Source organism: Pseudomassariella vexata (assembly GCF_002105095.1).
Source record: "Pseudomassariella vexata strain CBS 129021 chromosome Unknown BCR38scaffold_2, whole genome shotgun sequence".
NCBI classification, from domain to species: Eukaryota; Fungi; Ascomycota; class Sordariomycetes; order Amphisphaeriales; family Pseudomassariaceae; genus Pseudomassariella; species Pseudomassariella vexata.
In genome coordinates, this window is record NW_024467957.1 from 803,826 (window position 1) to 831,676 (window position 27,851).

At 50.7% G+C, this 27,851-nt stretch overlaps 8 protein-coding genes across 8 annotated transcripts; 4 read left to right on the forward strand and 4 right to left on the reverse strand.

Moving 5' to 3' along the window:
- Positions 1-2,348: 2,348 nt before the first annotated feature.
- On the forward strand, positions 2,349-4,961 carry BCR38DRAFT_383980 (long chain fatty alcohol oxidase; the record flags this gene model as incomplete). The annotated part of the gene is made up of 5 exons (XM_040857449.1): positions 2,349-2,719; positions 2,768-3,338; positions 3,462-3,971; positions 4,020-4,190; positions 4,248-4,961. The coding sequence occupies 5 exons, from the start codon at positions 2,349-2,351 to the stop codon at positions 4,872-4,874; spliced, it is 2,250 nt and encodes a 749-aa protein (XP_040719662.1). The 3' UTR covers positions 4,875-4,961.
- A 3,916-nt stretch (positions 4,962-8,877) lies between these two features.
- Positions 8,878-9,644, reverse strand: BCR38DRAFT_90813 (uncharacterized protein). The gene has a single exon (XM_040865756.1). It carries the CDS (start codon positions 9,542-9,544, stop codon positions 9,077-9,079), a length of 468 nt encoding a protein of 155 aa, XP_040719663.1. The 5' UTR covers positions 9,545-9,644; the 3' UTR covers positions 8,878-9,076.
- A 99-nt stretch (positions 9,645-9,743) lies between these two features.
- On the reverse strand, positions 9,744-10,769 carry BCR38DRAFT_480884 (uncharacterized protein; the record flags this gene model as incomplete). Its single annotated transcript, XM_040863319.1, has 1 exon — positions 9,744-10,769. The coding sequence occupies one exon, from the start codon at positions 10,767-10,769 to the stop codon at positions 9,744-9,746; it is 1,026 nt and encodes a 341-aa protein (XP_040719664.1).
- A 4,018-nt stretch (positions 10,770-14,787) lies between these two features.
- BCR38DRAFT_90841 (uncharacterized protein) lies at positions 14,788-15,725 on the forward strand. Its single transcript, XM_040865757.1, has one exon. The coding sequence runs from the start codon at positions 15,106-15,108 to the stop codon at positions 15,637-15,639; it is 534 nt and encodes a 177-aa protein (XP_040719665.1). The 5' UTR covers positions 14,788-15,105; the 3' UTR covers positions 15,640-15,725.
- Positions 15,726-21,623: 5,898 nt separating this feature from the next.
- Positions 21,624-22,492, forward strand: BCR38DRAFT_454661 (cleavage and polyadenylation specificity factor subunit 5; the record flags this gene model as incomplete). The annotated part of the gene is made up of 2 exons (XM_040861721.1): positions 21,624-22,161; positions 22,230-22,492. 2 exons carry the CDS (start codon positions 21,624-21,626, stop codon positions 22,490-22,492), a joined length of 801 nt encoding a protein of 266 aa, XP_040719666.1.
- A 548-nt stretch (positions 22,493-23,040) lies between these two features.
- On the reverse strand, positions 23,041-23,654 carry BCR38DRAFT_333458 (uncharacterized protein; the record flags this gene model as incomplete). The annotated part of the gene is made up of 3 exons (XM_040855230.1): positions 23,041-23,136; positions 23,199-23,261; positions 23,376-23,654. The coding sequence occupies 3 exons, from the start codon at positions 23,652-23,654 to the stop codon at positions 23,041-23,043; spliced, it is 438 nt and encodes a 145-aa protein (XP_040719667.1).
- A 562-nt stretch (positions 23,655-24,216) lies between these two features.
- On the reverse strand, positions 24,217-24,913 carry BCR38DRAFT_454663 (zinc-finger domain-containing protein; the record flags this gene model as incomplete). The annotated part of the gene is made up of 3 exons (XM_040861722.1): positions 24,217-24,279; positions 24,384-24,551; positions 24,611-24,913. The coding sequence occupies 3 exons, from the start codon at positions 24,911-24,913 to the stop codon at positions 24,217-24,219; spliced, it is 534 nt and encodes a 177-aa protein (XP_040719668.1).
- Positions 24,914-25,098: 185 nt separating this feature from the next.
- BCR38DRAFT_90895 (uncharacterized protein) lies at positions 25,099-26,413 on the forward strand. The gene is made up of 2 exons (XM_040865758.1): positions 25,099-25,698; positions 25,749-26,413. The coding sequence occupies exons 1-2, from the start codon at positions 25,246-25,248 to the stop codon at positions 26,154-26,156; spliced, it is 861 nt and encodes a 286-aa protein (XP_040719669.1). The 5' UTR covers positions 25,099-25,245; the 3' UTR covers positions 26,157-26,413.
- Positions 26,414-27,851: the final 1,438 nt, after the last annotated feature.

Here is a 27,851-nt window from a genome sequence, read left to right on the forward strand (position 1 = left end):
GATATATTGTATGATAGCCATTTGTCTCCAACCGCTGGAACAATCGTCACCGAGTTATGTGCATCGTCGTTGAGGGAAACTTCGTAAATCTTGATGAGACAGACTTCTGTCAATGCTGCCCCTCGTCCTCAACAAACGGGACATAAGTGGATCTCGTCGGGCTTCAAGGGTGCAAAGGTCGTAGCCCTCGGTATCCAAGTCATTGTCACATGCCCGAGACTTTTTTTTTCAATGTATTGAGTTGGTAACCGTCGGAAATTTTCATTCTACATGTTCGATGGAGCAAGTCTGTTGACATTTGGCGGAGGCTCCTTGTTTGTTGATGAGGCTATCACATAATAACCATGATTGGGTAGTATGTATGTGTGGAAAGTTGTGGCCTCAGGTACGAGGCAGGCAGGCAGGCAGGCGTTGCAGTATTTAGGGACCCCTCGGGGCCAACTTGCCCCTACCACCGTTAGGTATAGCTGGCAACGGTTACAATACCTACCCGAATTGAACAGCAGTGGAACCCTATCAAATGAAACAGGCGGTATTGACGCAACTTATAACTGACTATTGAACCCGAATTCCAGGTCTATTCGCTAATAGGGCTAGCTACGTAGTAGTCCCGGCGTAGAGTAAAATTATAACGATATTTTACTACCGCTTTCATAAGTAGAATCCGCTACTAGGACCTTTATTTACATATCTTACCATTTGATACGAAAAGGTAGGGGGACCCACTGGTTAGGTGAATCAATCCCCCTACCTTTTCGTATCAATCCGACTCGACGGCACGTAAATTTTGTCCTAGCTTAACGTAGTTATTAGGGCCGTATACTGAACGAGAGCAAGCTTAGTATGTTGTTAATAGCCTGCTACTAGCTCTCTAATAAACTCAGTCTACTTCGCGTCTATTTTAAAACTTTTGTGCGAGGATGAAGCTATATAGTGATTGTAGACTGTTACGCGAATTTTCATATTAGTATAAGTAGTTCCAATTCTTACAAAGCCTATCTATAACTTTATCAGCGTTTTATAGAGGCAAACTATTCGAGGTAATAACGAATGGAATATATCAAACGTAGAATAAATAGGCTATGTTACGCTATTGCTGATTATGTACGAAGATGTAGAACATTATTAACTTTAGCGTTGTGATGGGGTGACGGTGACGACACAAATTTCAAGAATTGGGTTGTCCATGCCTACATGGGATGAACTTCATTGAGTGAAGGTCAGTTAGTCTGTCTATTGAATGACAACTGTAGCCAGTCATGCCTGAAAATGAATGATTGAGTACTCTTGGATATGCTAGATTGTAAACCCCCACTCAGCATGAACTGAATGTGCAAGGGGGGCTTGTCCATTATAGTTGAAATAGACCCACGCCTTGGATACCACTAAACACTGCGGCCTACAACATCAAATTGTTCTACCGCAATTTTCTGGCTATGCTCACAAATGCAAGACGTAATTTTGTGGGGTTTGGCATCGAGTATTAAACTGCTTTGCGTTGCCTCATTAGGCATCACCAGCCTGAAGGCATGCCGTCACTCTAGTAAGGCGCTGTATACTCTACGTAGCCGCAAGCCCGTGGCTGTCTTGGAATATCACTTGCTCCTAGGCACTTTCTATTTTATTCTATTCTCAACGTACATATCACAATACCGCGCAACTGTTTCGGTATATCGAGCTGGATGCAAGCTGTATTATTGACGATGATGATGATCAGACTGACTCCCAGGAATCTGCAGCTATGGAAGGGCTATCCATGGGCAATCAGTCCAAGCGCTACACCCAGCACCCAGCTGGTGTGTGCCTGGGACACGCAACACAAAGTACACTCGGTGTTGATGGATTGACGTGAGACGTACCTAACCCCTAACCCAGTAGTACCAAGTTGCACGTAGGCGGTCTTGATCACAACCACTACGGTTTTTCCCAATCGGAATCAACAGCAACTGTAGTTCGGGATCCGGGAAGTATCGCAGCTTTCCATCTCATCACCCTCTCATCGGATGTTCGGAAATTGGTTTCGTAAGTTGTAGTCGTACCCTTGTCGTAGCAAACTTGGAGCACGGGCCGTTTTCTCCAGCAATATCGCGGCTTCAGATCGTCGTCGACTTGCCACATCATCTAACGAATAGAGGAGCATATACATCCAAGCTCTTGGCTGTTCAGGCACCAAGACCTCGGGTTTGTCATATGTTCATCGACTGAACTCAGGGGTGCCGAGGATGAAGATATAGCATGGCGTCTTTGCAAACGTAGACACCTTAGATATTCACCGTCATCTACCAAATCCTTACAACTACACTCCCCGATCGTGTATTAGTTAATCCAAACAGTAGTCATCGGCCAAAATGGGAGTGACATCCCACCTCGCAGCTCCGCTGCCGACTCCGCTTCCGCCTCTGGATGACGGAGGTTATTGGAAAGACTCAACATGGCAGGTCCTCTTCGCGCTCCTGGACGCTGCGATCCCACCAATAGTTGTCGAGACGGCGTTGACCGACAAGAAGAACCAGCTGAAGATCTCAGAGGAAGAATACAACGAATCGTACGCACATGTCCGGGAAGCGTTGACGCACCCGCCAGATCTGGACAAGTTCAAGGAGTACCTACGCGCTAGGCCATCTGACAACCCGCGGTTTCTGCAGAACGTCAGGCGTGTTATAGCCACGACCCCGGACTCGGCGAAGAAGAAACTGGAGGGTGCGTTGAATACGATGACGTGAGTCTGGCGAAGCCGGGTACGGGAATGCCAGCTGACTGGGCGTAGGACGCGGACGGGGAGTCTCTTCTTCACTGGATATTGCACGCCTGTTCAAGACCAGCCACTGCATATTCGCCAAGCGGTCCTTCAGTCGTGGACGAAGTCCTACTTCGGAATTTGGCCCATCCTAGCAAAGTCGATTATCGCTCTTGCGAGAAAGGCTTTCAGCCAAGCTGATCCACTGTACCAGCAACTGATAGACTACACGGATCACCCTGATAGCTACAGGCCAGGACCCGGGTTCGATTTCAAGTTCATGCAATTTGACAATTCTGAAGAACCGGCGACGGTCGAAACGGATGTGGTGATAGTCGGTTCCGGTTGTGGAGGCGCGGTGTGCGCTAAAGTCCTTGCTGAAGCCGGCCACTCCGTCCTCGTAGTCGACAAGGGATACTATTTTCCTCCTTCACAACTACCGATGAATCAGGAATCGGGCAGTCACTTCTTGTACGAAGGCAACGGGCTCATCCAATCTGATGACACCTCTATGGCCATCCTTGCTGGGAGCTGTTGGGGTGGCGGAGGCACTGTGAACTGGAGCCTGAGCCTACAGACCCAGGGATTCGTGCGACAAGAGGTGAGGTTGCGCCAGTAGGCGAAATATTCCACATGAAACACGGGCTCTGCGTTCAGAGCGTTGACCTCGGCCTGTTCCTTCGTATTGACTTGGAGAACGAATAACTAATTCCGAACGGTGCAGTGGGCTAATCAAGGGCTGCCATTCTTTGCAACAGCCGAGTTTCAGAGGTGTTTGGACCGGGTCTGCGAGTACATGGGAGTCAGTGATGCACATATACGACACAATCATGGGAGCGAGGTGATTCTCAATGGATCCCGAAAGCTCGGTTGGATGGCGAAAGCGGAGCCGCAGAATACAGGTGGACAAGAGCACTACTGCGGACAATGCCACTTTGGATGTGGCTCAGCCGAAAAGCAGGGCCCAACGGTAAGCTGGCTTCCCGCTTCTGCAAAGGCTGGCGCAAAATTCATCGAAGGGTTCCATGCCTCCAAGGTGCTCTTCAGTGAGGAGTCGGGAGCAAAGACGGCAATCGGTGTAGAGGGAACCTGGCTCGCGCGGGATAAGGACGGAGGGGTGAGCACGCCCGAAGCAAACCGCGTTCAAAGGTCTGTCCGTATAATGGCAAAGAAAGTGATTGTTTCGGCTGGTTCCTTGCAGAGTCCGTTATTGCTGCAAAGGAGTGGCTTGAAGGTGTGTCCGATGCCACCAAATGCCGGAACGTACTCTGATAACATCTAGAACCGGCACATTGGGAGGAATCTTCACATGCATCCATGCAACTACGTGTGCGCCCGGTTTCATAAGGATATCAAACCGTGGGAAGGCGGCATCATCACGAGCATCTGCTCGACATTCGAAAATATGGATGGCAAGGGGCATGGAGTGAAGCTGGAAACGATGAACATGGTGGTATGTGCTCCTCCGACCATCAATGATACGAATCCTAATATTATAAACAATGACCAGCCCTATGTCATGATGTCAAACTTTCCTTGGACCAGCGGTTTGGACTTCAAAATCGACGCGCTGAAGTACAGAAACATGAATGGCTACATCGCATTGACGAGAGACCGTGATTCTGGTTATGTTTTCCCAGACCCTGTTTCGGGCAGCCCTCGAGTCGTCTACAGGGCTTCCGATTTTGACCGCGCCAACGCGATGACGGGCGTCATCGCTCTAGCTAAACTATGCTACATCCAAGGCGCCGAGGAAATATGGGCGTTCATACCAGGGACGCAACCCTTTCGGCGCAGCAAGCCCCGGGACGTTGAAGGTGAAAAGATGGACCACGGGATTAACGACCCGAGCTTTGTAGCCTGGCTTGAGTCGGTTGAGAAAGCGGGCAACAAGCCCCCGATCACGCCGTTCGGGTCAGCGCACCAGATGGGGACTTGCAGGATGGCGAGCTACGAAGGAGAGGGTGTCGTGGATTCTCACGGCAAAGTGTGGGAGACGCGGGATCTGTACGTTGCGGATGCGAGCGTGTTTCCCAGCGCAAGTGGAGTTAATCCTATGATAACGAACATGGCTATTTCGGACTGGATTGCGAGGGGTATAGCGAAGGAGTTGTCGCTGGAGAAGGATAAACAGTGAAGTCACACTGCAAGCCGCGAGACCAGCTTGTTGGATTGACGGGGACACTTCTGGAAGCACCGTCTCCTACAGGGTTTGCAAGCGGGGATATTCTACTTTGTTTCAGGAATGAGAGAGATTTATGCAGCTGTATGTATGTTTCGAGTTCCATACTCTGCTCAATGTCTATATATACCGTGTACTATTTATGCACATCCATATGCCTGCCAACTGCCAGAGCAGTGACCGCACGTTGCCTGTCAATGTTTCACGAGCGTCTGTCGGTCATGAACAGGTACCAGTACAAAACAGTGTGGCACAGACCGACGAAACCTCCCCCATCCCATGCCATATCCGGGAGTCATTCCAAGATCTCTCCCAGAAAACTCCCCAGCGAATATCGACAGGAAACACCCAGCCAACTCCAATCTATGAACCTGGTCGCACACGTGTTCGTTGCCGCCACCCCTTCCACCGTGTCACGACACGTACGATTGATATATTTGATGAATAAGAAAGACGTACGGAGAACCTCAGCGCCGATGCCGGTAGCCGCTGCAGTTCCTCTCTTGGTCCTCGGACGTTCGGCGGCAGGCAAGAATGGGCGTGGGGTTGGAGTTACACTACGTTTTTCGACCGAGATCAGCAGCGGTGCGTCATTTCGAAAAGGGCGAGGTTAACCGAGATCGTCGTGGTTGGAAGAGGGTAAGGATGAGAAAAGGAGATGAACGAGGAGGATAAGGATGAGAAGCTACGCCATCACGTGGACGAGCGTGCTGCTGCGCGAGAGCTGAACTAATGCAGGTTCACGACATCGTTGCTGCCCATATAGACAGGTTGCGGGGGCGAGCGATTCGAGTAGAGTTGGTGGCGGACAGACAGGAATAAGCTGTTCGTGATGTCGAACTGGTCCCACATGTTTTGATTCACTACCCATGACGATGGACTGGGTTGAAGAACCACTATACGAATGTCTCAACTTGGCACTCGGAAACTACCGGATATCGACGACCTAGTCGCCCACAGATAGACGCTTACGGGTCTAAAAGCAACGAGGCGATGTACTCATGGGCACAAGCATTAGACTTCAAATATACGTAGTGGGAATCTTAACCCAACATATGGCCACGTCCGCCGTTCTCCCGTCGCAGACGCCAGGCTTCCCCGGTCCACCGGCGCGGGAATTAGTCTGATAACCAACTTGCTTTGTCGCTGGACGCCGGAGCAAGTCAGCTAGCTACTTATGCAGCTAGCTGAATGGGCCAGGAACTACTGCCGCTGCAGACTTACGCCATGAAGCGGGTTCGTGCTTAAGCTTCGTATTCCGTCTGGGGGAATCCGGCAATGCGCGTATTTATTCGTTGAAACTGGTTTTACAGTACATGCATGTAGTGTCTCTGCAGCTGAGAGAAAGCATCCCAATGTCTGAGGCACTCAGGTTTGATGCTTGACACTTGTCATGAACAGGCAGCGAACGAGCGCTCGCTTAGTACACACCCTTGAGTTTGAAAAGAAATTCAGCTTCGGCTGCGACGCGGCATCGCACGGCCATTCATTACCTGGATGTTCGTGTCCGTTCAGTGACGTCTAACGGGACAGAGGCAAAGCCGGCAGGGCCGAAGATGGGCAGTGTCCCCTCCCTTTGACCATGTCAAGCAGGATGGCCAACGCCTTTTCTACGACATGACGACAGGCTGTTCGTTGAATCGCGATATTATGGTACAAGGCCGGACATTTTGCTGTCTTCGCTGAAGCCTGGGTGGGAGTATGGCCCTGCACGCCCATTTGACGAACGACTATCCGAGTCTGCGCTTTGATGAGCAGCGCGGTGCCATTGCATCAAGGCTGAAAGAACGCTCCCTAGGGCCGCACCTGTCCGGCCGCCATGTTTTGGTTGGGTATGTGTAAGTGTACATTGCCTGCCTGCCTGCCTCGGATGGATACTGCCGTATCCGTAAGAACCCCTTCTGACTCGGCAGTTACGGGTATATGGTATATCAAACCTCAGAAATGGATCAAGTTCTGACCGCTTGTTGCTAATATAGCGTGGTTGTATCCCTAAAGCTTATTTCAAGTGACGAAGACTCGAGTTGACTGTACTGGAGTTGACTGTTCTGAAGTTGGACTAGCCGAACAGCCCGCATCGCAGGCAGGGAAGATTAGGAGGTGTGGAGTATAGATACTACGGTCAGCAACATCCCTAATTCGGAGTTCGGTAAGCAGACAGATAGAGCGGGCATGGAAGGAAGAAAATAGGTTGATTGACAAAGTAGAGTTCGACTTGTCCGGGATAGTAGCCTGTCCAACCGTAGGCTGCCCATTGCGATGCTGCGTTGAACTCAATTCCCCAAAGCCTTACCCAGAGTTAGATGCAAATTGGGCCATTTCAGTCCCGGGTAGAAACAATATTTTCAAACTGTGCACTCGGATTGGCTGGCGTCACAACGTTCGGTGTCCGAGATAGTCTGGCAATAACAGATGCAGACTCGGCAGTGGCCGTCTTTAGCTGCCTTGCCCCGTATTCATGGGAGGCTAGTGTGGCTTTTCGTATTCAAGCCAATTACGCCGTTTCCTGTACCCGGGCTTTGTGGGCTTTGGTTATTGACATGTGAACAAGATGCAGTTGTGAGGCGAGCCTGGCCTCAGCCGCAGATTTGGGGAGGAGATCTCCGTGTGATAAGTCACTCGATTGACAAGTCATCCGTTCGGCCTGTGTTTATCTTCTCGGCCAAGGAATGAGACACAATAGTTGCTGATGACGGCTGGAATGGTAACATTGTCGTCAGATTGAGTGCAATGCCTCGAGCTCGACGCGGACGGCAAAGTTCTGACACAACCACAACAGACCCCTTAAGCCTCCATGCATATCCTGATTCAACATGTACAGCCTTGAATTACCCCTCTCTCCATGGTAACACAACACCATTGTTTCTTCCAAATACGTGACCGGCCCTAGCGACCCTGGGGCGCAGTCAAACAACGTACCGTCTTATTCTCCCTTCTACCTTCCTTCGAGGTAAAGCGTCAGCTCGCAGGGGTTCTCCACAGCTTCTAGAAAAATTAACAGCATGATCCCGGAGCCGACAGAGCCGGGCCCAAATCTGAATCTGACGTTTCGGATTTGGTATGTTACCTCCCGCTGCTCACAAGAGAAGCAATGTTCGGATGTCATGGGAAAATATGGTATTGCCGCTGATTGGTGTCTCCCAATCGGTTCCAGCTGACAACAACTAAACGCGTTTCTTGGTGCCTGGATAGATGACATCCGTCCGCAATGCAGATAGGCTAAGTCACAAGGTGATGAGGAACTGCGGAGGCAGGGTGAGTTTTACGGGTATTTGTTCGGATTAACTACTACGTAGATGACAAAAAGAACTCTTTGGTTTGTTGATGCGAAGATGCCGCCAGGGAATCCGCCAACTCACCACCAGAAAAACCAGCATCTCATGCCACAGTAAACATCCGGCTGACCACCTGCGCCGCAGGTGATCCCCTTGTGACTCCCTTTCTCAACCCCGACAGTCAAGTGGGAGTGATTGAGGTGTAGTGAGATGAGCTACAGTTGCCGCATTCCATTTCCCTGGCCCTCCAGCCCGTCGTCTCGCGTCCCGTTGGGCCCCCGCATGCGCCCAATGCCCCTTCCAGCCGAAGCCGGCCGCTAAGTCGAGCGTTGCCTAGAGCTTCCCATCCCCCTACTCGCTGAAAAGAGCCAAACTCGACGCTGCGTTTTTTTTGGTGAATCTGCCTGCACGAACCGTCAGGTAGATGAGGCCAATGTTGAGAGAGCCAGGGAGAATTTCGGCGATGACGGCGGTAAAGGGCCATGCATCTCCCTGCCCAGCAGAAAATTTTGTGTAATAATGCCCAGCTTTTTCTTTTTGCGCGTGTGATTTCTCCCCACGCTTCAAGTCCCGTCTTGCATTCCGGATGGTTCCCCACGATCTTGCCACGGGAGGTTAGTCACGGAAGCGTAACCTTGGTGCATCGACCACTAGTGTCTGCCTTGACTGCATCATCACGGATGTGCGTCGCGGCTACGAGATGAGTCACAGAATCGACCTAACGATTGGATGATGCATATTCGTGGATCCAGTCCCGCATTTTCCTCCGAATCCGTAGTCGCTCGATCGGCTTTTGTTCGAAGAGAAGTGCCAACATCAAGTTGGACGGGGTTCTTTCGTGTGAAAAGTCGTCGTGAGGTTCGTCGGGTATTCGTCATTAGGTCATCCGTTAACTCGTCGGTCATGAAACCAAGGCCTGGGAAACGAAAAGGAAACTTGAAGCGAGCACGCAGACCGGAGAGTTTGTCGTCCAGGGTCGCGGTTGGGGGGTATCTTCTCTAAAGAAAGCCGCTTTATGCCGTATGTATGCCAGATGAAAACAAATTTGGGAATCCAGAAAACCAAGATATGCCTGTCCCGGTCGCTGCCGGGCGTGGGTGGGTGTGCATTGCTGCTTATACCTCTTATTTTAAAACGCAAAACAGGAAGAAAACCCGGCCTTCCATGACTCAAAGACCTGCCCTGTTGTAAATGCAAATCAGAAATCCACCCTGTTCCAGCCATGTTGAGAGGAGAAAAAGGAATAAGCCCGTGACCGAGCTGGCGATTGTGGTTCCTCAAAAACAGACGCTCGCTCGCTAAACATTGACCCAAAAAAAACCAAAAAAAAAAGGAAATCGATAATATCATGTATGCTGGGAGATTTTTTCGGTGTGTCCAGAGTCGCTCCGGGTCGACGATGCAGAACGCCGATATGCCTTTGGATGTGACAAGACTCTACGCCGCGAATGCCGTGTCCGAAGCGAGGAAATAAAGACCGCAACAGCTTCTGTTATTGCGACCATGCGATCATGGAGGGTGGCTGTCAGTCTTTGGTGGACGGTGGTTGTCACATTGTCGCCGCGTACTCCTGGAACCTGCTGTCCCAACCAAAACCACCATATCCCACGCTGACACCGCATTGAGGCGCCAGCATGCTAGGCAGCGGAAGCGCTGGTATGGGGGCGGAGGCCATTGATGAGCTGTAGAACAACCCGGCAGAGGAATAGGGTTGGCTGTAGGAAGGTGTCGGTGAGGGTAGTTGAACTTCGCTGAAAGCCATGTTGGCCCATATCGGTGTGTTGGACTCTGCCGAAGATGTGACGCTGGGACTCGAGGGCAGCACACGCCAGGCCTCAACCGGTGCAGGCAGCGCGGGTGACGGAGTTGACTGGGACCATATGCTGCCAACCGGGGAACTGGGCAGCAATGGGGGCTGTCGCACGACATCCACGATCCTCGGGGGCGGCGGTAGAAGGGGCTTCATCAACCCCGTGATGTTGTTCTTGACCTCCTCGCTCTTTCCACACAGCAACTCACCAGCGCCTTCCTCTTCAAGTCCCTCAAGCGCAGAGACGTGAGTGCGGTACACGAACCTGTTGATGGCCTGGATAAAGTCTTCGTGTAGCTTCTTGGCCTGCTGCTCCTTCTCCGACCACTCGTAGGTGCCCGCTTTGGCGTTCACGCAGTGGATGTCCTTATGATATTGGATCAAAGCCTCGATGGTGTCTGGCGTTAATTTGTAGGCGACCTCGTTGCGCAACACCATGTCCACGTGAACGATGTAAGCCTCAACGTGGATGAGTTGGTAGTTGAACATGGCCTCGACCAGGGGATTCGAGTCGGTGCGCAACTCAGAGTCCGGCAGCTTGGGCAGCATCATAGAGGTCAGTGTCCAAATGGCGTTGGGCGAAGACAGGATTTCTGTCAGGCATCGGTGGTGCTGCGGGACCGAATTTAACGGCCTCTTGACCTTGTTGACCCTCTTGAGCGTTTGGGTTAACCATGGCTCTATTTTGGAACCCAGCACGACGTTGACACTGGAAGCTCTCGGCGCAAAGGCAGCAGCGCTCGCGGGTAATAGTTGAGGAGGCATTGTAGGGTTATGTGTAGGTAAGAGGAAAGAGACACGAGCAAGTGTGACGAGGGATATCCAAAGCTAGAGGAGGCTATGGGGGAGCAAGCGCTTATGACGAGGGGGAGATGGGGAGACGAATGATATTAAACAACACGGCAACGGAACTAGGGCGTTCCCAAGACGAGGGAAATAGTGCACGCCTAGAACCGCAAATGAGAAGAAGAGAATGCTTGACGAGGTACTCGTGAAGAGGAAAGAGGAGGATGAGAAACTCGTGATGAAGAGCGAGGTGGGGTGATATAGCAATCCTTCCAGGTCTGCGCTCCGACCGACCGGCCTAAGCTTGTCACCACTGCCCATTGCTAAATACTCCTCACTGGAGTCACATCGCTAGTGCTTTTTTTTGGGGCAGCCGAGTCTCCATGAGCCAGCCTGCAACCACCACCAGCCTCTCTCTGGTCAGTCCAAGATTCCTCCACTAGGTTGCATGAATACGCAGGCTCAGCAGGGCCTGACCAGGTCTGACCAAGCCTTGAGAGAGGCCAAGTACTTCGGTGGCAGAGGTGGACTTATCCTGACCGCTAGCGGCAAGACATGGCCTGTAGCATCGTACTGGGGCGGGCTGTGTTGCGACTTGCATATGCCCCGGCGCAAGTGACAAATGGCAGCGATGTTGCTCGACAGAGGAAGCTGAAAAGCTGCAGCCAGCACGGGCCAATGCAGCGCCACTTGACCAAAGTACCGGTACTTTCGTAGTCTCGCGCAAGTGACCACGCTGCGCCGATACACAGCAGCTTTATCCGGGATTCCAGAAGAATCACCAAAAGGGAGTCCATGCCTCTAGCGCAGATCATCAAAGCCGTCAACAGATCCACCTGCCCACGAGCCATGAGCACGGACGAAACTGGCTGGAAACGTCGTCATTCCCGATATGGAGTACCTTCGTCTCCGAGCACTGGAGGTGGGCTTCCGCAAAGCCGCTCACTCAGCTGGCCATGTCAAAAACGAGAATCGAGCCGCCGACGTGGATAATCCTGCAACCAGCTCGAAACATGCAACGGAAGCCATTCCGGACTGCTTTTTGAGACCTCTACAACATGTGTCTCTGTATAATTCCACTCATGAGATGTGATATCACATTAAAGACAGCCGCATTGCGGCGCACCGAGATATTGGATTTTCTGGTCACCCAACAGATTCCAGGTTGGTCGATGGTGTTGTCGTCTCTGCTGATCTGCCATCTTCTGCGGGCGACGATCTAGGTCCCGGCGCAATGCTAGTATTGCCATTGGCTGATGTGCGAGGTCGTCCTTCAATCACTATATTCTGCAACCCATGGACTGACTCTTTCACTGTGTCTGTCTATGGCACTTATGCATGCCTCTGAGTTACGGACTAGCCAAAAGTCAACGCATACAGCGCTGCCGCGACGCAGACATGACCAAGAAACCCAATTCATCCTTTTGATATCATGATAATCCTTTCCTGATATCTGGAGAATTGCCCTGTTGACGTCTTCTACCAGCGGGAACCCCTGGACCAAGAGCTGAAAACTGGTTCAGAAACGACTGCTTCGGAAAGCCTCCATGCCACTACCACAGACGCTGTTGGTCCGTCAAGTCGCGTAAATGCAACGAGAACCCGGAGCTACGGCGCAATTGCATCGTCTGCGGTACATGCTGGAGAGGAGAAATGATGACTTGCATCTGTAAGATGGGATGGACTTGTTAACAGCCCACATCTGAAACGTTAGTAGTCCTATCCTGTCCTATCGTGGAGACGACTATGAGTGATCACTGGACAGGGAGACTGGGTCTGGAAGAAGCGCATTGAACCCCTCTTGGCAGCATGTAGCAACATCTTTCAATTCCAACTGCTTGAAGGCTCAGTATTGGGTGAAGAGGCGACCTGGAGCCGTCTCTGCTGCAGCTTCGAGGGGGAGATACGTCCATGGTGGAAAGCGATCTGGGGTGTAGACGAATGGGACCGATTTCTGACCAAATTTCTTGGGATTCCAGATCCAGAAGAAGCGCTTGCAGCGTCAAGGAACTAACAACGACGCCGCGCGGAGATGAAGCTTGTTGGGACTCCTGGACGGTACCCGCGTCGCGCAGAGTTTCCAAGTTGGAGACGAAAAGCAACAGCGCGTATGATCTGACAAACAAAGTGAGAATATGAGAGCGACGCCGAGGTTGAACGAGAGCCTGTAGTTGGCAGAAGTCCGGGATGTGACACTTTGACTAGCGTGAGTTCAGTATTTGGTGTGCCAACTGAGAGAGCTCTTCTGGGCGGTGATAGGCCCGTGGGACTGAGCCGGCGCAGACCGGAGTGGAGGGGACTTTCGGCGGACATCCTGGCAGAGCGGGCGAATTTTCATTGGTTGAAAAAATGAGAAAATTAGACCTTGGCTTGTTTGGTCCTTTGCAACTGGGGAATTTGGGAAGCTGGAACCTGGAAGACAGAAATATGAAGCGAATGCATCGCAAGAAAAAAGGATTCCCATGTTTGAAGCTTACCAAACAGGGTTCAAGGGTGAGAAGGATAAATCCCCGATGTTCAAAAGCTGTGGCTCTGTTATCAAACGTGGGTTTCCCTCTTGGCGAATACCTGCACCGGTATAGACGAAGCTTTGCAGGTTACCTTCCATTATCGAACCTCTTAAGTTAAAGCACGCGAGGTTGTATTGCAATCTGTGGCCTATTCCGGCTTTGGGCCAATCGAGGGCGAGAAATTGGGAACCGTGCGGCCCTGGCAATCAAGGCTTGACTTCATATGTCCTGATGTGTCGCAAAAGCTGTCTGCGAATACCTCAAAGCATCACCGTCGTCAGGGAAAGCGTCAGAAGGCAACAATCTGTTGGACCTCGCATCGTGTGTGGTTAACACTGCATGCAAGATGCCCCAGTGTCTAGCAGTTAGCCTTGCGATTCGGTGCATATACTTGGTGCAGGCAGGGTGACCTAGATCTCTCGATTGCACAAGCAGACAACCATAGGACCGTCTGAACTCTTCTTATTATTAGCCATAACTCCTGTGGACACGAGGGAAACGCATGGCCACGGATGGGGACGGCGAGTCCAACAATGGATGCATCAACAATCAGAAAAGGGAAGGTCGAATCAACCAGATCGAAGATTGGCTAACGCGGAGCTGCGGGAGAGGAGAGCTGGACGCCGTGTGGTGAGCTATCATCACAAGTATTGCAGTGTCGTTGTTCCGAACACATGTCGTTGAGAGATGAGTCGAGAGAGCAACCAACACACGGCGTGTCAGAGCCTGGGTGTCAAGGTGGTATGTGCACAATAGTATCCTATTTATGGCTGGTTTGGAGGCAACCTTGTTTTTACTGCCACTCGTTTATCTACACCGAATTTGTACCAGACATTGGACCAAAGGCTAGAAACGGCCACGCCGACCCGATACTTGCCGCACCGGTGACGGCCGATGGGCACAAGAGCTATACTCAACAGCGGGAGAGATATATTCGTTCACTGCCACGACCAGACAAATTTGGTCAAATGGTCGAATTGCCGATCAATTGGATGCAGATGAACAATACATTCGACCGAGGTTATTACCGGACGGCTGTCACTTGACTCGTATCACATGTAAGCAGGGACGTCAGACCTTGGTAGTGGCAAGCATCAACGTTAGAGCAGGCGCGCTACAGCGTGGGGCCGACGCTCTGCGTATGTCAGGGACAACACCAGCTCCGTAGTAGGGGCCGCCCTTTGACTGGCTCGTCGAGCCAGCTCGGTCGTCAAGCCGTCTTTCTGCTGCAAGGGACACGCAACATTGGGGCAAGTCCAGGACCATCAACTCACTATTTCCTCCAGCACTTTTGCAAGCCAGGCGCGCAGATCTCGTCGCTTCTAATACCGAGCCACCCCGGATGTTCCTTGCACATAGCTACTGCTATTAAGGGCCGAGCCGAAGCCCACTCTCCTCTGATGAGCCTTTTCTAGCCAGTCGATGGATTATTACCTGACTACCCGCCTGCGATAAACGGCAGACGATCGAGGCAGCATTCGGGCTAAGCGCTTCCGTCAAGGAACACAAAAGTACGCGGCCATCTTCAACTCTGCAAAATTAGACGTGAGGTCATACCCAATTTGCCGGCTTCCACGAGCCACAACAGGAACATGACTTGGACGCAACAATGTGGCGGGCGCGGAGACGGCAGTCGAACTCTATCCGCTGACCCTTGCAGCTGGCCCCACTGGAAATCGGATTTAGTCCGTATCCTATACACGCTTCCAACCAAGAAGTACAGCTACAACTCGAGCCCCAACCAAACGTGCTCCACCGGGGCTAGAGAATCGACCGTTATGACTAGTTGGGTTCATGGAACCTGAATGACTTTTTGCCCTTCAAAGTCTTCGTTGCTAGCACAATTTATTTTGACAACTGTTCGCTTTGAGGCGGCGAATAACGCCGGTTCGAGGCGAGCCCTAGACCCGCACAAGGTTTGTCGACAAGTCCCAGTACGGCTGAAAGATCTGCTTTCGGGAGTCGGGGGTGCCCGATCTGCAACCGCGTGGCTGTGTAGCCAACGTGTCAAGCCACCCCTTGATTGTCAACTACCGACGACTCATAGCAGCCCAATCTTTTCCTTTCCTGCCATGATTTTTATCGCCTTCGAGATTGCCTCAACTGCTCAACCGGGATGGTGTTGTCAACTGTGGTTTCATGCAACGCCCGCCGTGGGTTGCGTATATGCGTGTGTTTGTGTGTGGAATACGTGGATGGCGAAAACCCTCCCCAGAAAAACAGGGCACGCCCGTTCCCGTGAGGCGGTGAAGATATGCCTCCCAGCCCGACCGGTTTTCAACGACACATCATTTACAAATACAGCTTTTTTTCGCCGCTTGTTGGTTGTATGCCCGTGACTCATTCGTAGGATTGACTTTTCCTGCGATGACATGTACTGGGCTTAAGGATCGAAGCTGAGACGGTGAGAGACGAAGAATGAGACCTCGAATCCTTCTCGGAGCGAGCACTGATCGGGCATACGTCCCAAGTATTTTGCCCCCTCCCCTCTCCCCCTGTGGCCTTCTAGCTCTCAACTGGCTGCTGTGACCCAGTTGGTGGTCGTCTCGCCTCACTTGATATTTGGCATTGATTACCAAATAGTGATAGGACCACTTTCAGAACAAAATGAAAGGTGCCGTGCATGTTGGTTGGGCGTCTGCAAATCAGTTCGGATCGGATGCCTCCTGAGTGGATACTACTACTATGACCCCTAGTGGCTGTAGGCCCGTAGCGCCTTCAATGCTTCAAGGTCACGTAAGTGTTCGTTAGTGTGGGCTGCTTTGCATTTTCCTCATGCCATAAACCCAATTTATCGTAACGGCGTCTATCCATGTTGAGGTTGTCGTGATTGAGTCGGGCCTTTCGATTTGCATTTCGAGGCCACGTCGACTATGAGTGACTGATGACAGGATAGGCGTCGATGGCTCACGTAGATCCAGCTTGAGGAGATCGAAAAGGAGAGCTGGGCGTGATTTGTCCTGAATTGCTCCTTGGCGTGGTCTTCAGTTTCTTCTATTGGTGCACATCAGGTTCCTGCATTGTTGATGAAAACGCATAGAATCTGGCGCTATGTTGAGGACGCCACGCAAAGGGGCCACTATCGAGTGACCCGATATTCAGCTTTGCAAGGTACATATATTGTCCGTTAACTGTAATCCGAAGCGCCTTTCTCTCCTTCCCCAATTGAATGCTTTCACGAACGCTGAGGACCCAGCTGACGGAGACTCTGGCTGTTGTAGTACCAATGCCAGGAGAGCCTTCAATGGACAATAGCCACTCTCATCTCTAGTCTTCAATGTCTTTGGGTGCTGTTAGCCTAGTGTCGCCACGGCGTTGTGTTCTGGTATACGAATCCGTGAATTCCAGCACCATATTCGTCGGCAATCTCATCTGAGATGAATGAGACTTTAGAGTACTCAATTAGAACTCATTTATCATATGGAACTTACAAGCACATGAATGACACAGGTAATTCAAACATGACCAAGCATAGCAGGTTGAGAGATATTGCAAGTATAGGGACTAGGCACATTAGGCAAGTCACTCGCAACTCCCACCCGCGTCATGAGGACTGACAGGTGCACTTTCAAGATATTATACTTAGGTTCATTCCGGTTCTCAGCCTGCTCCCTGGCCTTGCCTCCCAGTTGTCGACGAACGTCGAAGTCCAGTTACACCTCTGTAAGGCCGGCCTTCATAGTCCGTCAAATGTACCTTCGCTTGAAGTCCGGCTTTGCCACTCGAGATGGCTCGACTCCATCGATCTCTCTCTGGAAGCTTATCTTCGAAGGCCGAACTTTCCCAGCTGGGTCGTAACATCGTGATATGGTCGACAAGTAGGAGCGCGGTGGGAAGGAAGAGATAGTATTGGACATTGGAAACGGAGAAGCCGTGTATTAGTGTTTCAGCGAACTGGTGGTCCGCTTTGTACTGATATCGCTCACGTTGGACCCGCGAGGAGTCAGCATATAGTTGATGTCTATAGTCAGCCTGTGTCTCGTGGATGCGGTCAACTGTATGCTGATACCCCTATTGTGCAAATTGCGATTGTACAAACCAGTCGATATACCCATTTCTAGCATTACCATATCGGGGATTACCTCTAATGTAGCAGAGTGCTTTCTTGGTGTGTCAATTGAACAAACTCGCGGGCGTGCTATCCCTGGCAATAAACAAAACGACATCTGGTACTCAACTATCTAATTTCTACTTGAATCCAGTCGGCATCCCGGCAGTAGACAGTAAATCTTCGTTTCCAAATGTTCCATTCCCAAAGTCACCCTCTCAGCACCGCGGGCTCTGTCTACGTTGACTCGGTGCACTTGTAGGGCTATTAAGGATGAATACAATGTTGTCTGGCAACAAAGGTCATGTTTCCGCTCCCTTGTAGATTACTCTGGTCAAAGGTAAAGTTAGGATTCAGTTGGATTCACACCAGCCCAGACACCATGGAGATCCATAGGCACTCGACAATAGGTGATTGCTATTGATGTTTCAGCTACTTAATTTCCAAAGTCGACTTCCGAAAGACATCAAGCCTTGTTGTTAGACTTGAAATTATATCCACGCACTCTACAACCAAGCGCATCAAAACTTTTGACTCTGTAAATGAAATACGAGCAATAGCTATTAACATGGAAATCTAGCCGACTTTTACGTGCAATTGCGCATCTTAGGAATCCCCTAGTTAAACAATATACTCGCATACCACAAAAAGAGCCTCATGGCCGTGGTATGAGATAGGTGAGACTAAGGATTCTGCAAGGATGAGTATTTAACCATATGCTGTATGATCTAAAGTAGTCGCAATGGGGTGAATGTTGTCTATTAAGTGCCTGTGCCATCTAATAGTGATCGGAATGCTACTTCGCACACTCTTCTCAACCGGATATTCGAGTAGCTGCCAGAATCAGCAGCCAACATTTTTCGGTTTCATCAGATCATATATCAGATCTTCTTGCTAATCCAAGCAATTCAATTGTAACTTCCTTAGAATTCTAACGCACCAATTCCAAAACCGTATCACCTCTCAGCACTTCATTCCCCTGGACAGGTATATATGACTCCTTTCCTCAAATGGCTTATCTCTGAATCACAAGCCAACCCGAATGCCCATCACTTGTGGCATAAATCCCTCTCTTTACACTGCTGACTTCTTCCCTTCTCCACTACCCGGCCAGGTTGACCATAGAAAGCCAACCAAGGCACTGGGAAGGTCAGGTCCTCCATCACTTTGGGTACAAGCACTGACTAACGATTCTTCTTCCAGCACAAATAAACCACTTTGTGTTTCATCAAGCCAAAATCACCTTATTGCCCCCCCCTTTCTTCTACTACCACAAGCAAGCTCTGCCTACTCTAGACCTTTTCGCATTGCCCTTTCCATTGTCAGGTAGGCGATCACTGGGGGCTCAGTTCTTGCTTGACTTTTCCTGCAAGTAGGAGCTATACACAAACCTAGTCTCTGGATACTCCCAAGCCCTGAGCTTCTTGTAGCATTTAATACGAAGGCTTTAACACTTTGGCAGAACATCCTGCGCGTATCTTTGCCTACCATCGACAGGTTAATAAGACCTCAGGTGTTTTGCCTGCCTTGCTACCCAGTCATTCAATTCTGTCAATGGAAACAAGTTGCCAATCTAGTTGGCCTATCCTGAGTTTGGTATCTAAAAATATCGACCGTTCACCTAAGCTTCATCCACCATACACAGATACGCGGGTGGCCTTGGTTTTCCACAACTCAGGAATACCCTTGCTTGGCCAGGCTCGACGACTTCTTGGAGATCTTGGAGATCTTCCTTCGCCGCCCCGAAAGGCACCAGATAATTTAGATGCCTTCCGAAGTCTCAGTCTCTCCCCAGTCGAGCTATTCTTGGCGTCAAAGGCAATAATGGCTCTTCTCCCCACCAATTGCATAAGAGTATTCACAGCCGCTGTCACCGAGATATCGTGGAATGATTCTGATCCTCAAGTCTCTCGTTTTAATCTTCAGTTGCTGCAACCCTGAGGCTTTGATATCCATGACATTGTTAACTTGCTTCTTCTTGGCGAAGTGTGCAGCGAGCTCCTCACCCAGCTCCAGACTCTCGGCAGCCTCCTCGATTTCGATGTTGTCTGTCTCGCCGTCTTATCATTGGCAGCTCGACCAATAGGGTCAACAGTTCAGAGTCCAGTGTACTTCTCGAGATACTTGTCAGCGATGGCTGCACAACCGCGTTGGAGTCGCCAAATCCCGGAAGGTCGACGAGAACTGTACCGGAGGAGAGAACATCTGATTTTATGTAGAGTCTGACGATCTTGACCAGTGTCCATTTCTCCGTGTCGTGCTTTTGGCGCGTCGTCTTTTCCTTGCTATCGGTATGGAACGAACCAATCAAATCCTTGTTGATATTGGTAGTTGTGTCGAGGTTGCTTTGAATCGGTAGCGCCTTGGCTTACTGAGGGTCAATAGCTTTGATCTTAGCCCACGCAATACCCGCTTCGGTATCTCGGTTGGAGCTGTCTCGCGAGATTTCGCCGTTAGAGACGATAAGGGCTTGGAAGAGATGTTCCAGCTCACAGCGTCAAGCCTTGTGAGAAATGAACTTGATCTCAGTTCGATAGAGTTCGCCTGGGAGCGGCCAAGAAAGTCTAGATGAGCAATACGTCGCCTGGACAACTTGGCAGCCAAGCAAGCAAGGGGGGAAAGAGTGTTACCCACCATCGGCACTTAAACGCAAGCGCGATGCAATGGTGCCGCAAGAGATGCCGGAGCCAAATGCTGGCATTCATACAGAATGCACTATCCTACGACAGCGAAGACAGTGGCTCGTATTGACTTGCTTCAAGGGAAGCTTGATACCTATTTCCAAGGTATCAGGGGCGCGCAGAGCAGGGTCCAAGACAAGCTAAAAGACATGCAGCAAGAGGCCGGCCGCTAGTTTATTCATCATATCAAAGTTATGATGGCTAAAGGATACCTCGAGGCCAAGGTTTACAAAGGTTACTTATATCTCAATTTATTCATCTCTAGAGACGATGTTAATCATAATTTAGGCACCGGCAACTTTGCTCGTGAGAAGGAAGATATTGTGGACCACGTCTCCAAGACGGATCAGACAATGTTAGAAGAGGGCCACCAAGGAGGTTCAAAGCCGTTTACTGGAGCTTTGCACTGCCTATTAGTGTAGCCTCCTGAAAACGATATCAGAAATATCCAGAGCATGACTGCCCATGTATATTCCGTGGCGACGGTGGAACGAGTTCAGATAGGCAGGCTATGCCATCGTCGGCCTATCCAATTAGCTACTGCATGCAATCTCACTCCACTATACTCATTTTGCTTCAGACCCTATCTTCATTACATCTGACTCCGTGCCCCTTTCTCGATTCCAGCCTTCATGAAGGCGCCACTTAATCTAGGATCGCATATATATTGGGGAATTTTTATTTTTGCCACCGGGGTATTTAGACGCGATGATGTCGATTGCGATGGTTTCCAGATATGTAGCTTGTACATAGTAAATTGACTTTGCAAAAGAAAACAAACTTGTCTTCACCAATGTACTAATGCACACAGTAACATATACTCATAACAGCTTCGCAGCATGCATGAAGTGTGACAAGCGGCTAGAAGCTTATGGCAGGGTCGCTTGCCCATGATGTTGTCTGCATTACGATATGTATAGTACCGTTGGGCAACTAGCTGTAAGTGGAGGAGATAATAAAGAGCCTGGTATAGGGCGTATTAAGCTATGCATCACGTCTTTTATTTATTGGGAGAAAGCATGAGCTAACTGAAGCGAAGTCGCTGCCCATTAGCCGTCACATATTTTAACAGGTGAATATCTTGGAGTATGATGGAGCTAAGTTGGAGGTTTAGAGGTTTGTAGAGTACTTGTAAATAGTGTTAAAGTAGAAGTGGGTAGAGCTCGAGTTCGCTCACCGCTTGCCCAATTAAGATCAGCTTAAGTGAGAGTCGTGAATAGAGGCTTGGCCCCTTCGACTTAAATGGCTGCAAGACAGCTTTGGACTTGATGCAGTAGACAGGGGATATTCGAATCAAATTAGCGTTTACTTTACCTCGAAGCTTACATCCCAATCACTACTCTCGTAAAGCAGGATTGCGCCACTCTAGCTGACTTGGGTGTTTGTAGCTCGTTAAATGAAGCAGACGATCCTTATTCTGTGTTGAGTTGCTTCAGCATTCGTCTAACAGCAACCGCCACACGGAATTGCACATTGGATTCGACGATTGCGCGCAACGACGGACAACAAACCGCAGCATCGCACTCGAGTTCAAGAACCTTTGCATTGCATTGCACATCGAGGGCACATTGCCAGCTTCATCAATCAGCCTACCATGTCGACCGTGACAGCGACGGCGCTGCAGTCGGCGTACCCGCCCATCATTCCGCTCCAGTTCAATGCCAACCAGCCCACTACGATCCGGCTGTATCCGTTATCCAACTACACATTCGGAGTGAAGGAGACGCAGCCCGAGGAGGACCCATCAGTGATAGCCCGGCTTAAGCGGCTGGAGGAGCATTACAATGTCCACGGCATGCGACGCACCTGCGAGGGCATCCTCGTCTGTCACGAACACAACCACCCTCACATCCTGATGCTGCAGATCGCCAACGCCTTCTTCAAGCTACCTGGCGACTACCTCAAGCCTGAGGATGACGAGGTCGATGGCTTCAAGGCCCGTCTCGACGAGCGCCTGGCCCCCGTCGGTCGCCTGGGCGAGGACGAGGAGGCGGCCGACTGGACCATTGGCGACTGTTTGGCGCAGTGGTGGCGACCCAACTTCGAGACCTTCATGTACCCCTTTATCCCGGCGCATGTAACCCGGCCCAAAGAGTGCAAGAAGCTCTATTTCATCCAGCTGCCTGAGTCGAGTAAGCAACTCTGTCCACTTCCAGCCGCATCAAGACCGCATCCATGCTGACAATACTTTCTTTTACAGAGGTCCTCAGTGTCCCCAAAAACATGAAGCTACTAGCCGTCCCTCTCTTCGAGCTCTACGATAACACCGCGCGCTACGGTCCTCAACTCTCGGCGATTCCCCACCTCCTGAGCCGATACAACTTCGAATTTGTTGACGAGGACGGCAAGATTGTGGCGGCCACACCTGGATCGGCACCAGACGACTACGTGCCGCAAACCAAGGTTCTGGCCGGAGGGGACGAAGACATGAAAGATCTGAAAGAGGAGAATGGAACGAACTAAGGCGGGTCTTTGCTGGAAGTATCTGGCGAAACAGCACTTCATGACCCGGAGAGATTATGTTAAGCAGATCATGTTGGGGTATCAGACAACGCTACTACGACTACGATTCTACTAGCATTTGACATATTCGACTATGGGTTGAGCATCTACAAGGGGTCTGGGGATGTTCTGGCTGGACCATCAGGGAGCTCAGTAATGCCGTCGGTCACATACTTGACGAGCCTGTTGACTTTTGTCGAGTAGCTTTTGGTCTCCCATCCATGGAAGCCATCAATCGGGCAAATATATACAGACTGGGTGAGACACAAACGGACACTGCTGGCGAGAGAGAAAGAAAGAGAGGCGCAGAGACTAGATTTTGGCATGCACCCTCATAGACTAGAGAGGATAGTAATTAGCAGGCCGGTAGGTTTGCATTGTTTTCGAAGAAGCCACCGCATGTACCATCAAGTATCAATCAAGTTGGAGAATCGCAAACGCGGACTTCAGAGGTTGTGACTAAGAATACTCATTCTATGGGCTGTTTCCATTCGTGGGTTCTTTCACGATCATGCCTTTTCACCCTGAATCGTAGCCACAACCCGTCTCGTATGCTTCACAGCACGGAATTCGAGATACCAGATGCCCTGCCACGTGCCCGTCGCCTTCAGGTGCATTAGTTAACCTGCCACGAAGACCACACCCAAAGTAAATATCAGCTACTTACCAACCTGCCGTCCCTAATCGGGATCGTCACACTCGCGCCAATCAACGCGCTCTTGATATGTGCCTAGGTCGGGCCACCTTCAGTTAGCCAACCCCTTCTTCCCTAGTTCCCCGTTATGCACGTCCCCCTCTCACCAGTTCGCATCAATTCGCACCATCGCAGCCTGGTATTACTCACGGGCATATCATCCGGTCCCTCCGCGCTATGTCGGTACAAGTCCTGCCCCTTGGGCCCGGACTCGGGTGCGATGCGGTCGAGCGCATCGCTCATATCGGCGCGGACATCGTCGTCCCAGTTCTCGTTGAGGCTCAGGGCGCACGATGTGTGTTGCACGAATAGGTTTAAAAGGCCGACTTTATAATCCTTGATCTCGGGGATCGAGCTGACGATGTGGTCGGTGATGAGGTAGGATCCGCGCGACTTGGGCGGGAGGGAGAGTTGCTTTTGGAACCACATTGTGTTGGTTGGTGGGGTCGTTGCGGCGGGTAGAGGGGGGAAGAAGGATGGGAAGAAAAAGGAGAATGGGAGCAGGGTTAGATGGTGGAATAGACCGGGAAAGAAGGCTGTGAAGAGGAGGACGAGTAGAAGGAAAGTGAAGAAATTGTGTGAGGTTATTGACGATGACGGCATAGCGATCTGGTTGATGTAGGTTGCGCGGCCAAAAACGTAGGTGCGCTTGGTGGGGATACTGTTTTGCAAATCGGAGCTCCAGGATTGGCAGTTTCGCTGAGTGTAATTCGTACCTCTAGGGGTCAATGTATTACAGATAGTATAATCAAGCAAAGGCAGCATGACGGAAACTAACTGCACGAACACGCGATAACATGAAGATGATCCTGTTATTTAGACAAAGGTCCAGACTGGTTAGACGGATTGAATGCCTGTCAACTACTCAGTCGAAGCCATTCTTGGTAGTTGTATATACACAGTCCCTCAGGTTCGACCGGACATCAATGCGAAATCAGAAGTTCCAATCTCGGCGTATGATGATCTCCTTAACGGGCGTAGGTTTTGCGATTTATGCAAGGGGATATGAGGTTTGCGGAAGTGACTGGAGGTGTTCGCGGTGGTGCTCGTTCGCCTAGAGGAGATGTTAGCACAGAGAATCCAACTTTAACACATGGTTTAAGCCGAGACAGCAATTGTTGTTACTGGATTTTCGCCCATAGAAAAAGGGGGACTTACAAACGGTAACCCACAGTAGCCACATACTGCGATTTCGGGTTTGTCGGTGTTGATGAAGACTCTGGGATGTCCAGCTGGACCACCTCCGCCGTCACAGGCTACAACTCGGTCATGCGTCCAGTGGACGGGCTGTCTGTGAATGAGCTCAATGGCAGCTTTCGATTGAGGCTATAAGCGTGTAAGCTATTCATTCCTTCGATTTGTGTGCCATGTCTGAGGTATTTTACTTGGAGGTCGAAGTCGGTTTGTTCGAACCGAGGTCCTGTCATCGCCTTCGCTCGTGGCCGCTGACTTCTCGACCATATTCCTTTCCGGTTGGGTGCTTGCTGGAGACCTCGTTCCTCGTTCTCCGTCACTCCGAGAGATTCCTCTTCGCTCTTGGCTTGGGGAGTCGTCTCGATCTTGTTTTCGAGGATGGCGGACTTCGCGTCGTTAGCTAGTCGCAAGGCAGAGCTCGTGAAAGCTCGTTGTGCGACGTGTGTGCGCTGTTGTAGCTGCGAAGCCGCTCTGGCTGCTAGACGTGGTATCATGATGGTTTGGATTTCCGATCGGGTGGGATTGGTTCAATTGGATTGAAATCGAGTTCAATAGATGGATGTTAAGTTAATCCCATGGCTTGCTTCGAGGTCTGTAGAGACGATGCGCACGGGCCACTTGAACAGACCTATAGATGCACAGACCCGAGGACTTCCTTCCAAATTTCTTTGAAGATACAAGCAACCGTGAAATGAAAGTTTGCTTGGGCTGTCGCTAATATTACGCTGCCATTTTCTACACACGGCTTTTGAGTAATTTCACTAGCCCGTCCTACTGGCTTTTCGTCATCTCCGTATCGCATACACCAGATTTGACTGCCGATAAGATGGCGTCGCAAACCCCGAAAAGCATGTCTTCGCGACTGCTAACTATGAAATTCATGCAACGCGCAGCGGTATCACCGTCACCCGCTTCGTCACCATCTACTCCAAAGAGCGAAGAAAAATCATCGAAGCGGCGCAAAATTTCACATGGGACGCCGTCTACGGCCACCGTTGCCGAACCCCAGATTGATCGAGTGGCCATCCAAGCAGCCATTGATGAGGGGGAGAGAAAACGCGAGGCTGCCATTGTCAAACAAGCTGCAGAGCTCGGAGATGCTAGATGGGTGCTAGATGTCCAGAACCCTGCAACACGTCGAGTTGAGACACCGCTTAATGTGGTGCAAGTGGGATTTTCTCAGATTGATTCTTCCAAGGCTGCAGAGGACGAGGATTCAACCGATGATTCAGATCACCACGTACAGCACTTTCGTCGATACAACATGGAGAAGAAGAAGGCATGTGATATTTGCTCTACCGCCATCACTCTCAGCTTACCCTATAGTAGCCCCTCCCTGATGCGCCAGGATATGTCGACGAGTCTGCCTCGGACGCTGAGTCTTCAGATGAGAGCCACTCCCCTGGACGGAACTCCCGGCGGCAATCATACAACGACAGTCCTCGCATGTCTTCTGGCAATGAGGGAAACAACACGCCTAGGAATGCTAGAGCGAGGAGAACCGCCGAGAAGGTCAAGGCAAAAGACTTAGCCGAGAAGAGACGGAAGAAGGAAGTGAAATTGAACAAGCCGGCTGCTGGAGGCCTGACGTCACTATCCTCTGGAGGCAATCGCTTGCAGTCATTATCCTCAGGTGGCGCAATGGCGCAGCGGCCTGCTTTCCAAGGGAACTGCCATGCCTGTGGAAAGTCTGGCCATATGGCAAGCAGTTGCCCGGGCAAGACTGCTCTCAAGTAACAGAAAATCCAAGCTACTAACTCAACAGTCCCGTCTTAGGGTGGATTATCTGAGTTATGATGCGACGACACTTTTAGCGCCAAGTTCTCAAATCCACATCCGGCATCAGCCTACGTCGGGGTTGCTATTCAGGTAATGGGCAACTCCTTATATATTGTCAGCTGCATTGGTTCGATTGAAATGACGGTCTTGACTGAAAAGCGAACTCTACATAATCCAGGCCCAACAGGTTCACGTACTGGTTCCAAAGTGGCTGCACGGCGCCTTCGCCTCTGAGATCTGTACTATCAGGCGGCATATGTTTGCCATTATCGTCATGGCCCTTGTTACACCCAAGACGTGAACGACACGGGCCGAGCGGTTCCGGTAAAACCCAATGCAAGCAAGACTGACGTTCTTTGTGTACCAGGGGCTCGCCTCACATAGAGCGCAGCAATTACATTCATAGGTAGAAATAGAAAGAAGGTTTGCAGCCGCTTGCTTTGATCCCGGTCACGGCATGATGCTGTCTACATCAGCACGGAATACATGTCATGCCGTGCCTTGGTATGCACAGGGAAAACCCAGAACTCGGGCCGGTTGAGATATCCACCCCTGTCCCCCGCCGTCCCATGGATAAGCGGACGCTCAACTGCGGTTGCATATGACGGGATTGGCCATTCACGGTCAACCTCGGAGCCTTGGATTTCAACCACCACAAGATGGTGCACCTCTTCATTCCGCTAGATTCGACGATGGTACCGGTGCATAGCTACTGCTACGCTGCAATGCATCCCGTAAGACGTTCTGTCGCTAATCTACGGGCATGATAGGGATGGCTGTGCTGCACGGCGCTATCATGTGGGAATTCGACTGGCAGATCTTGACGCCAACGCCGTCGTCCACTCACGTCGTCCGACCACACAAGGTATACTTCGGCTTGGGTTCTTCCATGCACTGGTTACAACTGTTTCTGTAATACGTAAACAAACAACTGGATGTTGACTCGACAGGGGAGTCTAGCGCTTCTGCCACAAAGAAGCACCCCAACACGCATGACGGTTGGCGTGGCCTCGGGCATTCTTGTAGCCATGTTTATCATGTACGTCTCTCAACAATACTTTACTACACTGCGGAGATGATGAAATCTTCACGTCATCTTGTCGGTGTATTTGCCTGAAAGCTGAGCTTGTAACATCAACTTGCCGATTCATGATGTTCGATCGAGATTAACCAACACAAGTAGTCTTCAACTGGCCAGCTGGCGTTCTCTTAGACGATAACTCGCCAGACACGTCAGACTTCGATCATCGTCCTTACCCAGCTTCCAGCATAGCTGACCTATTACGGAGCCGAGGTCAAGCACCCGAATTGCTGGATATGGAGCTGATAGGACCTAACGTCTATACTTCATGCGTTATGGCCACTGCGGGCCATCAACCCAATTTTTCTTTTTGGCTTTTTAGCTCCCAATAAAAACTGCATGCTTGCAAGACAGCAGTTCATCCTCTAGGTAAATTCTGTTGCTATTATCGGTAGGCTGATGACGACAGTCACCAATAGCCCCCACATGTCCCACACACAGCACTATGGCCTGGCAATCGTCGGAACATGCCAGTGAGCTAGCCTGGCCGGCTCTTTTTGCTTTTTCGACCCTGTCAGTATTCGATAGTTTGAGAAAGATACCCCTGGCCCATACCGAGAGAGCGGGTCAGC